This window comes from Scyliorhinus torazame, chromosome 17 (assembly GCF_047496885.1).
Source record: "Scyliorhinus torazame isolate Kashiwa2021f chromosome 17, sScyTor2.1, whole genome shotgun sequence".
NCBI lineage: Eukaryota > Metazoa > Chordata > Chondrichthyes > Carcharhiniformes > Scyliorhinidae > Scyliorhinus > Scyliorhinus torazame.
In genome coordinates this window covers 118,697,744-118,711,343 of record NC_092723.1, presented here as the reverse complement: position 1 = coordinate 118,711,343, position 13,600 = coordinate 118,697,744, and the positions used below count along the sequence as shown (strand labels likewise).

General features: G+C 46.8%; 1 protein-coding gene across 1 annotated transcript in view; it reads right to left on the bottom strand.

The window, feature by feature from the left end:
• LOC140394107 (cytochrome P450 3A21-like) overlaps nt 1-13,600 on the bottom strand; it is a 164,696-nt gene that overhangs the window by 146,229 nt on the left and 4,867 nt on the right. Inside the window, exons 2-3 of the mRNA XM_072480955.1 lie at nt 4,456-4,549; nt 2,362-2,414 (exon numbers count right to left, since the gene is read on the bottom strand). Coding sequence (XP_072337056.1) covers nt 2,362-2,414; nt 4,456-4,549 — 147 coding nt within the window. The remainder of the gene's footprint in view (nt 1-2,361; nt 2,415-4,455; nt 4,550-13,600) is intronic.

Here is a 13,600-nt window from a genome sequence, read left to right as displayed (position 1 = left end):
ATTGTCGTTTTTTTGCTGGACATTGCCGCTTTAAATGTGCGGCTCCGCAGTTGCCGCATGTCGTGACGTCATGGTGTTTCTTGCGCCACCGCGCATGCACAGTTCGGTCTTGCGTCGAGCCCGCCTGCGCATCACGTCCCTCTGTGTCGCCGTCTTTTTTGGCGCGCACAAACGCGTGAGGCCACGGAAAACGCGCAAAATGGCCGCCTTCGTCCGGGCCGCGGGCCAGGAGGAACTCGATCGCCTGTACCCGTTCGGCCTCGTAGGATGCCTGCCTCGCCGATCAGGCCGCGTAGGACCCCTGCCGCGCCGATTCGGCCGCTTGAAATTGGGAGTAGCGGCTAGTCGCGTTTTCATGAAGGACACAGGCTTCGATTGCGGAGGCTAGGGTGAGGCCTTTGATTTTGAGGAGCTGCTGGCGTAGGGTGCCCCTCATTGAGTCGGAGGTGGTGTCGTAACCGCAGGACTGCGCGAGGGTACGGAGGTGTGTAAGGAAAGATTGAAAGGGCTCATCCTTACCCTGCAGGCGCTGCTGGAAGAGATACCTCTCAAAACTCTCGTTGACCTCGACGCTGAAGTGTTGGTTGAGTTTGAGAAGGACCGTCTTGTACTTGGTCTTGTCCTCACCTTCCGCGAACACCAGGGAGTTGTAGACATGGATGGCGTGTTGACCTGCCGTGGAGAGGAGGAGGGCGATTTTCATGGTGCCCGAAGCGCTCTCCTTTTCGTTGGCTTCCAGGAAGAGCTGGAAGCGCTGTTTGAACAGCTTCCAATTGACGCCGAGGTTTCCAGCGATTTGTAGCGTCTGCGGCGTGCTGACGGTGTCCATGGCGCAGGATGGCAGATTCCAGAGGATTCGTAGGTAGGTCTCACAGTTACCGGGTTCCAATCCTGGTACTATGATGTGTTGTATGCTCTGCTACACAGACGAACCTACACGGTTGCGGATGGTGTAGCCATCTAAAATTGCTGATTCCCGATTAATTTGGCCAAACCCCGATGTAAAATGGCGAACTGAAAAGGCTGATGGGAAAATCAGCCAACAGGACTCAAAACGGAAAGCTGCAGGCAGAACAGTGTATTCGGCTCTGGGGAAGTCGACCCAGACCGATACCTGCAACCATTAACAGCACATCAACCCAGCCATCTGCATAGTAAGCAGCCATCCCCGGGAACAATTGCTACAAATTAGCAATTGAAAGCCGATCCAGACCTCTCGGCGCCAGCAGTGGCTGAGACAAAGAAAGGTGGACGACCACCCCCCGATCAAGGAATCGCCCCATTATTGGAGCATATCGAACCCAGTGTTTGGGACCAAGTCCAATCGCTTGGGACCAGGGTCAAGGTCCGCCCCGAGAGGCAGGAAGCCCCTGGGAACTATAAAGATAGGGGCCAAGTTCAGCTCGACCCTTCTTCTCCTACTCGCAACCTTCGAGACACTTCGACGAAAGAACAAGTAAGTCTTACTCCAGCGATCGCTACCTGATAGGTGTTCCAGACTATCGACCCGTACCAGCCTTTTTGAATCCCGCAGGCCAGACCCAATTCGATAAGCCATTCGTTTCCCTGACCTGGTGGGCCATCACCAAAGTTAAGTATTGGCCTTTAGTGGTAGGTAATAGTCTAGAGATAGTATTATTGTGTAAGTATTTATTGTTGTATATAATAAATGATCATTGATTTAACATTTACTAAGCGGTGTGCTGCATTATTAATCATTACTTGAGCTTGGACCACGTGGCGGTATCAGAAAGATACCTGGCGAGTCGTGAGCAAAGGTGACAGAATTAGAGCTAATAAAACTAAGGCTAATAAGAGCAACAATGGTACAACTCAGTTTTATTACTAACATATATTTACAGTGGTAAACTGGTTACTGTGGTTCGATCATAACCCTTGAATCTGTGGACCTATCTCTAACACTATGTTGGAGTGGCACTCAGCACATGGTGGATGTCCGAGTGGCTTGCTGTGAGCTCTGTGCCCTGAGCTGTCTCCTGCTGTAATGAGCGGGAAGTGTCGTGTTCCCCGTTTTGTAGTGTGTATACTCTTGCCTGTGATTGGCTGTGGTATTGTGTGTGTATTGATTGGTCTGTTGATCTGTCCATCAGTATGTATGTATGTTTGCACCATGATGTTTACCTGAATATCATGACAGCCAATAGTGTCACTCAATTTAAATATACCATCCTTCGAAGTGTAATAATTGAATATATCAGTGACAAGACTGCTTGGGATGATGTATACCTTCTTACCACCCATCTGCGCATCTTAAATTACATTTTACATTACTGGAGTAAATGCATTTTTGAAGTGGATAAAAATCCACATACCCATTACTGGCTGATTAAATGCACTCACCCCCACATCTTTCCATACTTCTTGTAGCATTCCATATCGAACCCAAAGATACCCTGGCCAGGAAGAAAACAAAATCATCAGCAAAAGTATCTGCATAATACATAAAAGTAGAGGAATAATTACTTAACCTGCAAGTGGGAACGCCAAGAGGGAAAATATATTAGCTAGCATTATTCAAAGTTTTAAATTATGTCAGTAATAAATTACTTTTATTCCTTCAAATTAAAAAGGTTGGTTCCCCTCCCATTATTTCAAAAGACTACGTCATGTGACCTCAAAAGAACCAATCACAACAGAGTCACATTCAATGATAAAAACAAGTAATATGGGTGAACAGGTCAATGCCAGTGTTTATCATCCAAATGAGCCTCTTCCTATCAGCATTTCTATATGTTTCTTTGTCCTTTATGTGTTTATCTAGCTTTATCTTAACTGCATCTATACTATCCACCTCAAAAACTTTAATTTAGCAAATCCCCCATGCTGGAGAAGGGCAGCTGCTGTTATATGTACCATTTTCTTCTCCAGTGGGAAAAGGAAGCAACTCATACCAGCAGAGAAGAGAGGGCACCATAAATAGCTCCCACTTCTACCCAAGCAACCGTCTCTACCCCCCCCCCCCCCATAAGGCGTGCACAAGATATCCTTCACAGACCCCTGCCCTTCCAGCCAGAAAGTAAGATAAGCTACTGGAAACAACCTCACCCCAATGACTATTTCATGTGATTGGACAGCAGTGTCACTTGATTGGGTAAACTCTTCCTCAACTGAAAGCACTTAGCTGCTTTTGATGTGGTCAGGAGCTGTCAATCATAGCAAGAGTGTTTATAAACATTGTGGTCAGCATTAATGCAGGGTACTCAAGATGTATTCAAGCATGAAGGGAAAGATAAATAAATAACCTCCCCCAAGCAACTGTGTCTAAACCATAAAACTGTCAATCACAGGCAAGTGAAAGGCGTTGCTCTTGAAATTGAATGGGTGCTTATCATTTCAAAGGCAGTCAGGGATTTGAAGTTTTTTCAAGCTTTCGAGGAAGCCTCTGGGACTTGTTACAGATGTTGTTTTAAAGGCTTTTGTCTGAGGGAGCAGATGTTAAGAAAGGGAAAGTGTTTGTGCATTGATTCTTCACTGGACTGCTCTTCGGCTGTCAGGCAGAGCATTTAAAAGTTGCGGAGACCACCTCACAGTTAAAAAGTCAGACCAGGAGGATGTTGTTGAGCAGAAGACTGCCTGTGATCACCATGCCAAGGATGATCTTCAAATTGCCCAGGGCTGCAAAGGGATCCCATCCCGGGGAAGGGCCCTGGATCAACCGCTCACCCACAGCCCAAGCCCACCCGACTCCTAAGACCCTTGGGAGACCACCCACTGCAGCCTGGCAGTGAGGAACATTATCCATGGACGGACCCCCTTAACCCCCCTCGGGGTCCACTGCGCCAAGCACTGGTGTCACTGCCAAGGTACAAAGTGGCAGTGCACCATTGGCAATGCTAGGGGGTGGGTACCGAAATAGATGGCTGCAGAGGGGGTGGGTGAGGGGGTCACTGAGTGGGTCACGTCAACCTCATGCGTGCGTGGTTAGGGGGAGTGACCCCTTATTCCCGTGGTAGTGGGGGGGGGGTGAGGATGCCCCTTCTTGATGAGGGGATGGGGTACCCTCTTTGTTTGGGGAGGGGTAAGTGGGGTGCCCAGATTTAATTGTACGGGGGGTGGGGAGGTGCCTGCCACTGGAATCGGGCCGACGATGAAAATGGCCGGCCAATACCAGGATTTGAATGCAACGCGGTGCCGTCTCCACCATGCATACATTTGCATGGCCAAAAACAGTGAACCGCACCTAAGCACCGCTGCGAGCGCAAGCGGAGACCAGTCCCGATTCGCCGCTGGTGGGAGCACTTGGACCACGAACAGAGAATCCCGACCTCAGTCTCTCCCTTGCTCACTGCTTCCCCAGACACAACTCTACATTATTCCTTAATTGGAAAAAAAATTTAAAGAAAAAAAGAACAGGGCCATGACAGAAAGGTTTAATAACAGACAATGTTCTCACTGAAGGTACTGACAGTTTGGAGAAAGGGAAAATAAACTAACCTTTCTGTAATGCAGAAACGTTCCAATGAATGGCAGTGGCCTTGGGCCTGGAACTCCAAGCCGTTTAAATAACCCATAGGGTAAAACACTGTACCTGCAAATTGAATTGAAATGGTTACAATCTTATAAAGAACCAAACATAAATTGGTTAGTGTAATGACCTCCAATTGGCATCATTGGTTGGCCAATTGGAATATGAGCTCCCTCAATGATAGCTCATTGAGGGGGCCCATATAAGCACCTGTGTAGGCTTTGTAGGGCAGTCTTAAGTTGACTGGAATGCCAGCAGCACTGTTTGGAGCTGCTCTTGTATACAGGTTATTGCAAATAAATACTGGTGTAGTGACGGAACTCCTGCCTCCTGTGGGTTATTACAGTTAGTGTGAACAAAATCTCCTGTATATTAGCTCCTCAAAAGAATCTTTCATTCAAATGGCTATCTTCTGTAAAACAGATATCACTGGAAAATGTAAGAAAGAATGAACATCTTAAAACAAGGTTGAGGATTTAGTGACTTTAGGACAAGATTACAGAGTGTTTAGTCACTGCTTCAACAAACATTCTCAATGGGTCCACCATCCTTTCAGGCAGTGCATTCCAGATCATCACAACTCACTACTTAAAAAACAACGTTTTCTCATGTTGCTTCCGGTTCTTCGACAATTAACTTTGTTAAGAAATTGGAATTTACCTTGGACTGGGTGGAAGCCTAGGACTCAATTTCCCAGTGTTCCGCAGCGGCAGAATGTGCATGCTGCATTTTAGTTTTGTTTTAATTAAAGGGCTCAACCATCCATGAATTGATCGTAGTGAATTGTACAATACTTACCGAGTAAGTTGCTTAGATCTTTCTGGAGAGGAAACATTTATTGAGTGATTTGCAACAATTAGCCAAAGTTAGGTTAATCACATTAGCATAAGAGTTGAAATTAGAGTTAAAAGTAGGGGTTAAGAAAGCAGACATAGTGGAGGTCATAGAAACATAGGAAATAGGAGCAGTAGGCTCAGTCGAAACCCTTGAGGAGTATAAAGAAGGTACTTAAGCGGGAAATTAGGAGGACTAGGAGGGGCCATAAAAAGTCCTTGGCAAGTAGGATTAAGGTGAATCCCAAAGCTTTTTGTAAAAAGCAAGAGGGTGGCCGGGGAAAGGATTGGACCACTTAAGACAGTAGGGGGAATCTATGTGTTGAGCCAGAGGAAATGGGCGAGGTACTAAATAAGTACTTTGCATCAATGTTCACCAAAGGATTTGTGAAATATGATTCTTGGGTAGGGTGTGTGGACAATCTGGGTCATGTTGACATCAAAAAGGAGGTATTAGGTCTTTTAAAAGATATTAAGGTCGCTAAATCTCCTGGGCCAAATGTGATTTACCCCAGAATACTGAGGGAAGCAAGGGAGGCGATCTTTGCATCCTCATTGGCTTCAGGTGAGATCCAAGAGAACTGGAGAATAGCTAATGTGGTACTGCTGTTTAAGAAAGGTAGCAGGGATAATCCTGGAAACTGTAGGCCGGTGAGCCTCATGTCATAGTAGGTAAATTATTGGAGGGAATTCTCAGGGACTGGATTTATACCCATTTGGAAATAAATGGACTCATTAGCGATAGACAGCATGGTTTTGTGAAGGGGAGGTCATGCCTCACTAGTTTGATTTAAGTTTTTTGAGGTGGTGACAAAGATGATTAAGGAGGGGAGGGCGGTGGATGTTGTTTACATGGACTTTGACAAGGTGCCTCATGGCAGACTGGTACAAAAGGTAAATTCACGTGGGATCAGTGGTAAGGTGGTAAGATGGATACAGAACTGGCTCGGTCACAGAAGGCAAAGGGTAGCAGTAGAAGGGTGATTTTCTGAATGGAAGGTTGTGACTAGTGGTGTTCCACAGGGATCTGTGCTGGGGCCTCTGTTGTTTGTAGTATACATAAACGATTTGGAGGAAAATGTGGCTGGTCTGATTAGTAAGTTCACGGATGACACCAAGGTTGGTAGAGTGGCAGATAGTGTTGAGGATTGTCAGATAATACAGCAGGACATAGATAGGTTAGAGACTTGGGCAGAGAAATGGCAAATGGAGTTTAATCCAGATAAATGTGAGGTAATGCATTTTGGTCTAACATAGAGGGGAAATATACCGTAAATGGCAAAATTCTTAGGAATATAGAAACTCAGAGATCTGGGCATGCAGGTCCACAGATCTTTGAAAGTGGCAACACAAGTGGACAAGGTAGGCAAGAAAGCATACGGAAAACTAGCAAGCCAGCTGCAGTTGTATAGAACCTTGGTAAGGCCGCACTTGGAATATTGCACACAATTCTGGTCGCCACACGACCAGAAGGATGTGGAGGCTTTGGAGAGGGAGTAGAGGAGGTTTACCAGGATGTTATCTGGTCTGGAGGGTGGTAGCTATGCACAGAGGCTGAATAGTCTAGGACTGTTTTCATTAGAACAACGGAGGTTGAGGGGTGACCTGATAGATGTCTACAAGGATAGATGGGGCATGGATAGAGTGGATGTGCAGGTACTCTTTCGAAGAGTGGAGGGCTCAGTCATCAGTGGGCATAGGTTTAAGGTCTGTGGGGCAAAGTTTAGAGATGTGTGCGGCAGGTTTTCTTTTTTACACAAAGGGTGGTGAGTGCCTGGAACCCATTGCCAGCGGAGGATGTGGAAGCAGTTACATTAATGGCGTTCTAAAGGCACCTTGACAAATGCATGGATAGGATGGGTATAGAGCGATATGGCACAAGGAAGTGCTGAGGGTTTTGGCCAAGGTTGGTATCATGACCGGTACAGGCTTGGAGGGCCGAAGGGCCTGTTCCTGTGATGTATTGTTCTTTGTTCTAGGCCATTCAGCACAAACCTGCTCCGCCATTCATTATCATCGTGTCTGATCATCCAATACAGTAACCTGTTCCCGCTTTCCCCTCATATCCTTTAGTCCCAAGAGCTGTATCTAACTCGTTCTTGAAAAAATACAGGGCTAGATTTTCCGTCCCGCCAGCCCTGTTTTCCGGCAAGGCGCAATCCCGCCAGCAGTGGGATCCTCCGTCTGGCAGCCGGCCAATTGGGTCTCCCATTATGACCATCGCACGCCGTCAGAAACCCCACGGGCGCTGCCGACGAACCGGAGGATCCCGACGGAGATTCCCGCTGACATTGTTTTGGCTCAACTGTTTTCTATGGTAGAGAACTCCACAGGCTCACTACTCACTGGGTGAAGAAATTTCTCCTCATCTCAGTCCTAAATTATCTACCTCATATCCTCAGAGTGTTCTGGACTCCCCCGCCATCAGAAACATTCTTCCTGCATCTATAGGTTTCAATGAGATCCTCCTTCATTCTCCTAAACTCCAGCGAATATAATCCTAACCGACTCAATCTCTTTTATAAGAGTCCCGCCATCTCAGGAATCAGTCTGGTAAACCTTTGCTGCACTCCCTCCATAGCAAGAACATCCTTCCTCATAAGACGACCACAACTCAGCCCAATATTCCAGGTGTAGGATGGATGGTGTAGATGTTAGGATGGGAATAGAAGGATACGGACCCAGGAAGTGTAGAAGATTGTAGTTTAGTCGGGCAGTATGGTCGGCACCGGCTTGGAGGGCCGAAGGGCCTGTTCCTGTGCTGTACATTTCTTTGTTCTTTGTTCTTTGTTGTTTTGTGTAGTCTCACCAAGACCCTGTACCACTGTAGCAAGACATCCCTGCTGCAGTACTCGAATCCTCTTACATTGAAGGCTAACATACCATTTGCCTTTTTCACTGCCTGCTGCTACTACATGCTTACTTTCAGCAACTAGTGTACAAGGAGACCCAGGTCTCATTGCAGATTCCTCTCTCTCAACCTGTAGCCATTCAAATAATATTCTGCTTTCCTGTTTTTGGTACAAAAGTGATTAACCTCAAATTCATACACGTTATACTGCATCTGCCATGCATTTGCCCGCTCACTCACCCTTTCGTAAGTCCATGCTGACTCTATCCAATCCTGCCACTGTTTTCCAGGTGCTCCGCTATTAAATCTTTTATAATCCCCACTACCGACCAGGCTGACTAGTCTCTAATTCCGTGTTTTCTCTCTAACTCTATTTTTAAATAGTGGGGTTACATTAACTACCCTCAAATCCATAGGAACTGTTCCAGTGTCTATAGAATCTTGGAAGATGACCACCAATGCATTCACTATTTCTGCTGCCACTTACATATGCACTCTGGGATGTAAATTATCAGATCCTGGAGATTTATCGGTCTTCAATCCCATCAATTTCCCCAACACCATTTTCCTGCTAATACAGATTTCCATCAGTTTCTCCCTCTCACGAACATCTGTGTTCCATAATATATTTGGTACACTATTTGCGTCCTCCTTTGTGAAAACAGAAGTATCCATTTAATGATCAGCCATTTCTTTCTTCCCCATTATAAATTCCTCTGTTCCTGATTATAAGGGACCTACATTTGTCTTCACCAATCTTTCTCTTCACATACCTATTGAAGTTCTATTGAAGTTTTACAGTCAGTTTTTATGTTCCACATAAGCTTACTCTCATACTCTATTTTCCCCTTCTTAACCAATACCTTGGTCACATCCTTTGCTGGATTTAAACTGCTCCCAATCCTCAGGTCTGTTGTTTTTTCTGGACAATTTGTATGCCTCTTCCTTGGACCTAATACTATCTCGAATTCTCCTTGTGAGCCATGGTTTGGTCACCTTTCCCATTTCATTTTTGCACCAGACAGAAATTAATAATTGTTGCAGTTTCCCCATGTGCTCTTTCAATGTTTGGCATTGCCTATCCACTCTCAACCCTCTGAGTAACAGCCAACTCACACCTCAAACCATCGTCGTTTCCTTTATTTAGATTCAGGACCCTAGTCTCAGAATCAACTAAGTCACTCTCCACCTTGATGAAGAATTCTTTCATATTTTGTTATGGGCCAGGGTTTAGAAAACACCACGGTATATTATGCAGTTCACCTGACCTCTAACCATTTATTGACTTTGGTTACGATGAGCACAAGAGCCTGCCTCTCCGGTGTTATTCAACAGAGTTCTTAGACGCTTTTAATCAAAAAACAAGCTTTATTACACAAATATAGTTAACATTTGTATAAACACACACAGTAAGAATTATCAACTACAAACATAGATTACTATAGCTGCGTGGGATATTTATGTATAACCCTTAATAAATTCCCCCTTAACTGTTCCAATTCAATAACAAGATCCCATAAACCAAAAACTCCTTTTTACCAAAACAGTAGGTAACTATAATAATTGGGTTTCTTCCTTGGAATAACTCTTTAAAATTGAAAATAGAGAGACAGGCCAAAATACTTCTCTGTCGGAGTCTACAGCAACCAAATGTGAAAAACAAAAGTAAAAACTCAGAGCCACAAACCAGCTCCAAACCCAAAGCAAAAGTAAAACCAACCCCCAGAGCCACAGCCCAGGTCCACCCACACAATGACATCACTGAAGCCATGTGATGAGACAAAAATATTTCTTAAAGAGACACTCCCATGACATATTATAGTCGCTCATCCTCAAGCGATTGCACAACTCATTCCCAATTATTCCTTTCTCATTATAGAGCACCCAATCTAGGATGGCCTGTTGGAGTTGGTTATTCAATGTATTGATACAGAAAACCATCCAACATACACTCCAGGAATTCCTCCTCTACAGTATTGTTGCTACTTTGATTTGTCCAATCCACGTGCAGACTAAAGTCACCATAATTACAGATGTTCTTGTATGGCATGCACCTCTAATTCATGTTTAATGCCATTCCCAACATCACCACTACAGTTTGAGGGTCTATATACAATCCCGGCTAATGTTTTTTGACCCTTGGTATTTCTCAGCTCTACCCATGCAGATTCCACATTATCAAAGCTAATATCCTTCCTCACTGTTGCGTTAATTTCCTCTTTAGCCAGCAATACAACGCCACCACTTTTTCCTTTTTGACTGTCCTTCCTAAATACTGAATAGCCCTGGATGTTCAGTTCCCATTCCTGGTCACCTTGCAACCATGTCTCTGTAATCCCAACTATATCATACCTATTTACATCAATTTGCGCGATTAATTCATCCACTTTATTGCATCAAGGCACAAAGCTTCAAGACTTGTCTTTTTAACATTCCTTGTCCCGTTCCCAGAGGGAACCAGGGTCCCCAGAATATTACTCTGTGTCTTTGGATTACTCACCCAGCAACAATATCACTACTCCCATGAGAGATTCCTCAACATCGACTCTCGACCCATGAAGTCTCAGAATATACTCTGGGTGGGGGACTTCAATGTTCGTCACCAAATGTGGCCCCACTACTAATCGAGCTGGTTGAGTCCTAAACAACACAGCTGTTACCTGGGTCTGCGGTGAGGGAACAAGCAAGATGGAAAAATCTTACTTGATCTCAACCTCACCAACCTGCCTGACGCATTTTGATCTTTCCATGATGGTATTAGGTAGAACGGGATTCTCCCCCCAAATCCCATTAAAATTAGATTCTCTTTACCCCAATCCCAAGAAATTCCCACCAGGATCAGCTTCAATCCCATATCTCCATCCTGGAATCGCCTGCATTAACTCAGAGACCATTCCCTAGCCCCCTCAGGTGGATTTGTTGGGATTCGCAGTCAAGAGGGGGAAAAGGACAAACACTCCAGCCCCAGCCAGGGAGATCCCATCACCGATGAGAAGAACAGTCAAGCATCCAACAAGGGACGCCCTGGGAAGGAGGACGGGCTCTCTCCTCCCAGGCACAACTAGGGGAACCACCCTCCCCATCCCCAAGCCACCGTACCGAACTAGGGTTAGAAACAGCATCGTGCTCATATGTTTAAGGAGAAGAAGACAAAACTTACAAACTGACCCCGAAAACTACCACTGCCCCAACTATCCGCCATCACAGGCAGGATACCAAGAGCAGTCCCTCTCCCCAACAGATCAATCACAGGTCAACCAACCTCATCTACAGTGTGCACCATTACTCAATCGAACAGTTCCAAGCAGAAAAAAAAAAGGAGGCCCAAAGAAAAAACTACACCTCAAGAATGAATCAGAAGGGCCCAACTCTCACCAGGATACATAATCTGTCCAGACCCTCGAAGGAGAAAGGCACAGATTCTTAAATTCAAAATAACAAGAAAAAATCAAATTAAAACCGGATACAATTAGCTATAACTGGGGGGGGCTATCCACTGTCTCAGCGAGGGCTGAACTAACCCTACCATCCAATTCCACCCCAACTATCCACCCTTCACCCCACCCACCTTCATTATAAATAGGATACGGGGTGATTTTAAAAAGCACATCATCCCATAACCACAAGGATTAGAACACAATGACAACAAAACAATAGGAGTAAAACTGCACAGATCACATTTCACATAATCGACTCAAAATGATTTTGCTAGAATAGGATAACAGACGACACTCGCCCTCATGCTCACAATTCACACCCTTGCAGGAAGAAAACCCAATAAATAATCAACAACATAATCACAAGGGAGTAACTTTCAGGATTATAGAAGAATTGCAGGATCATAATACCACCTTTGTTGCTCGAGAAGGCCGAGATTAAGATAGAGTCAGCAAGCAGTCCTCAGGATCACATGATTCCATTGAACAAAGCGCCAGCACTTCCACCATGCTGTCACTCCAACACCCAGGTGACCCACAGCCTATCTCCGGCAGGGGGGGGGGGGGGGGGGGGGGGGGGAGGACTCTACCCACTTGGCCACCTCCAACCCCTCACAATGAGTATTAAGAATAGGATAATAAAGGACCAATGATAAGGACCAATGATCGGGAGAGCCCAACCAACCCCTGGCCTCGAAGACCACAGTGCTCCATCGAACCTGATGCACGCAGCCACAAGGTCATGATGACGAAACCAATTCTCAAACTCAATCGGGAACTCGTCTCTCACTTCTCGCCAGGGACCAGGTTCACTGACACACCTTGCCCGGTCCCTACTTCCTGAGCCCGTCAGGATAGATGACACGCCGTGCTGCAGGATCTCGACGACACAAAGGTGGGCCCTGGCCAGGGGAAGTGCTCTTTCGACTGCAAGAACTCTCTCTTGCCTCCACCGTTCTCTTAAGGGAACCTCCCAGTCCTTCCTCTGCAGCGCAGAGCCGAGATCTTCATCCAGAGCAACATTATCTAATTGTGGCCATTGTCCGCCACAGAACCACTGATGCGACAGCCAGCTTAACAGCAACTACACCACTGGAACCCGGACCCCACCCCACCTTACTCTGACCGTCACGAACAAACATGGATTTTTACAATTTATCTTGGCTCATCTTCGCAAAACCCCAATCAGGAACCTCCATGGACATAGCGCAACCCATGTAACCCAAGAGAAAGCAAAAATGAAGGGCGCGATTCTCCGATGTCACGACAGAGTCCCCGCGCCGTCGTGAACATCGTCGAGTTTCACGGCGGCGCGAAACGGCCCCGATCGCGATCGATTCAGGCCCCGAAAATGAGCTAGGAGCGGGGCCGCGAGGAACTCAGGGGGCGTGGTGCGAAAGCAGCGTCGTAAGCGCGCGACGCCCGAATGACGCCGCGCAGCGCCATAATGGCGTGGAAGGACCCAGGAGGAGAAGGAGGAGAGATGGCTGAGCCCCGACGAGCCGCACCGAGGTTCCGGGACATGGACCTGGACACCCTCCTCGATGGAGGTTGAACAACGAAGGGCCACCCTCAGCCCAAGACGTGGGCATCGGCAGCCGTCCAGCACGGTGCGGCATGGCTGGCGTGACGTTGGCACCGCTGTGAGTGCTGTGGGGCACCTCCCCGGTCCGGGGAGCAGTGTAGGAAGAAGCTGCACAACCTCACTAGGGCTGCCAGGGTAAGTGCCACGAGGGTGCCCCCGAGTCACAACCAACCCCCCCCCCCCCCCCCCCCCCCCGGGCACGAGGGGGGGGGGGGAAGTGGGAGGGGAGCTTAGGGTGCACAACGTTGTACTCGACCCACATGAGCACCAGGACCCCCTGGAGAGATGCCATGGCATGGCTCCAACTGTCTCCCCACCCAGCATTAATATAGCCTATATCTGCACGCCCTGATGATACCCGCCTAATTGTGATGCTTTATCCAACCCCCCCCCCCCCCGCACAGGACA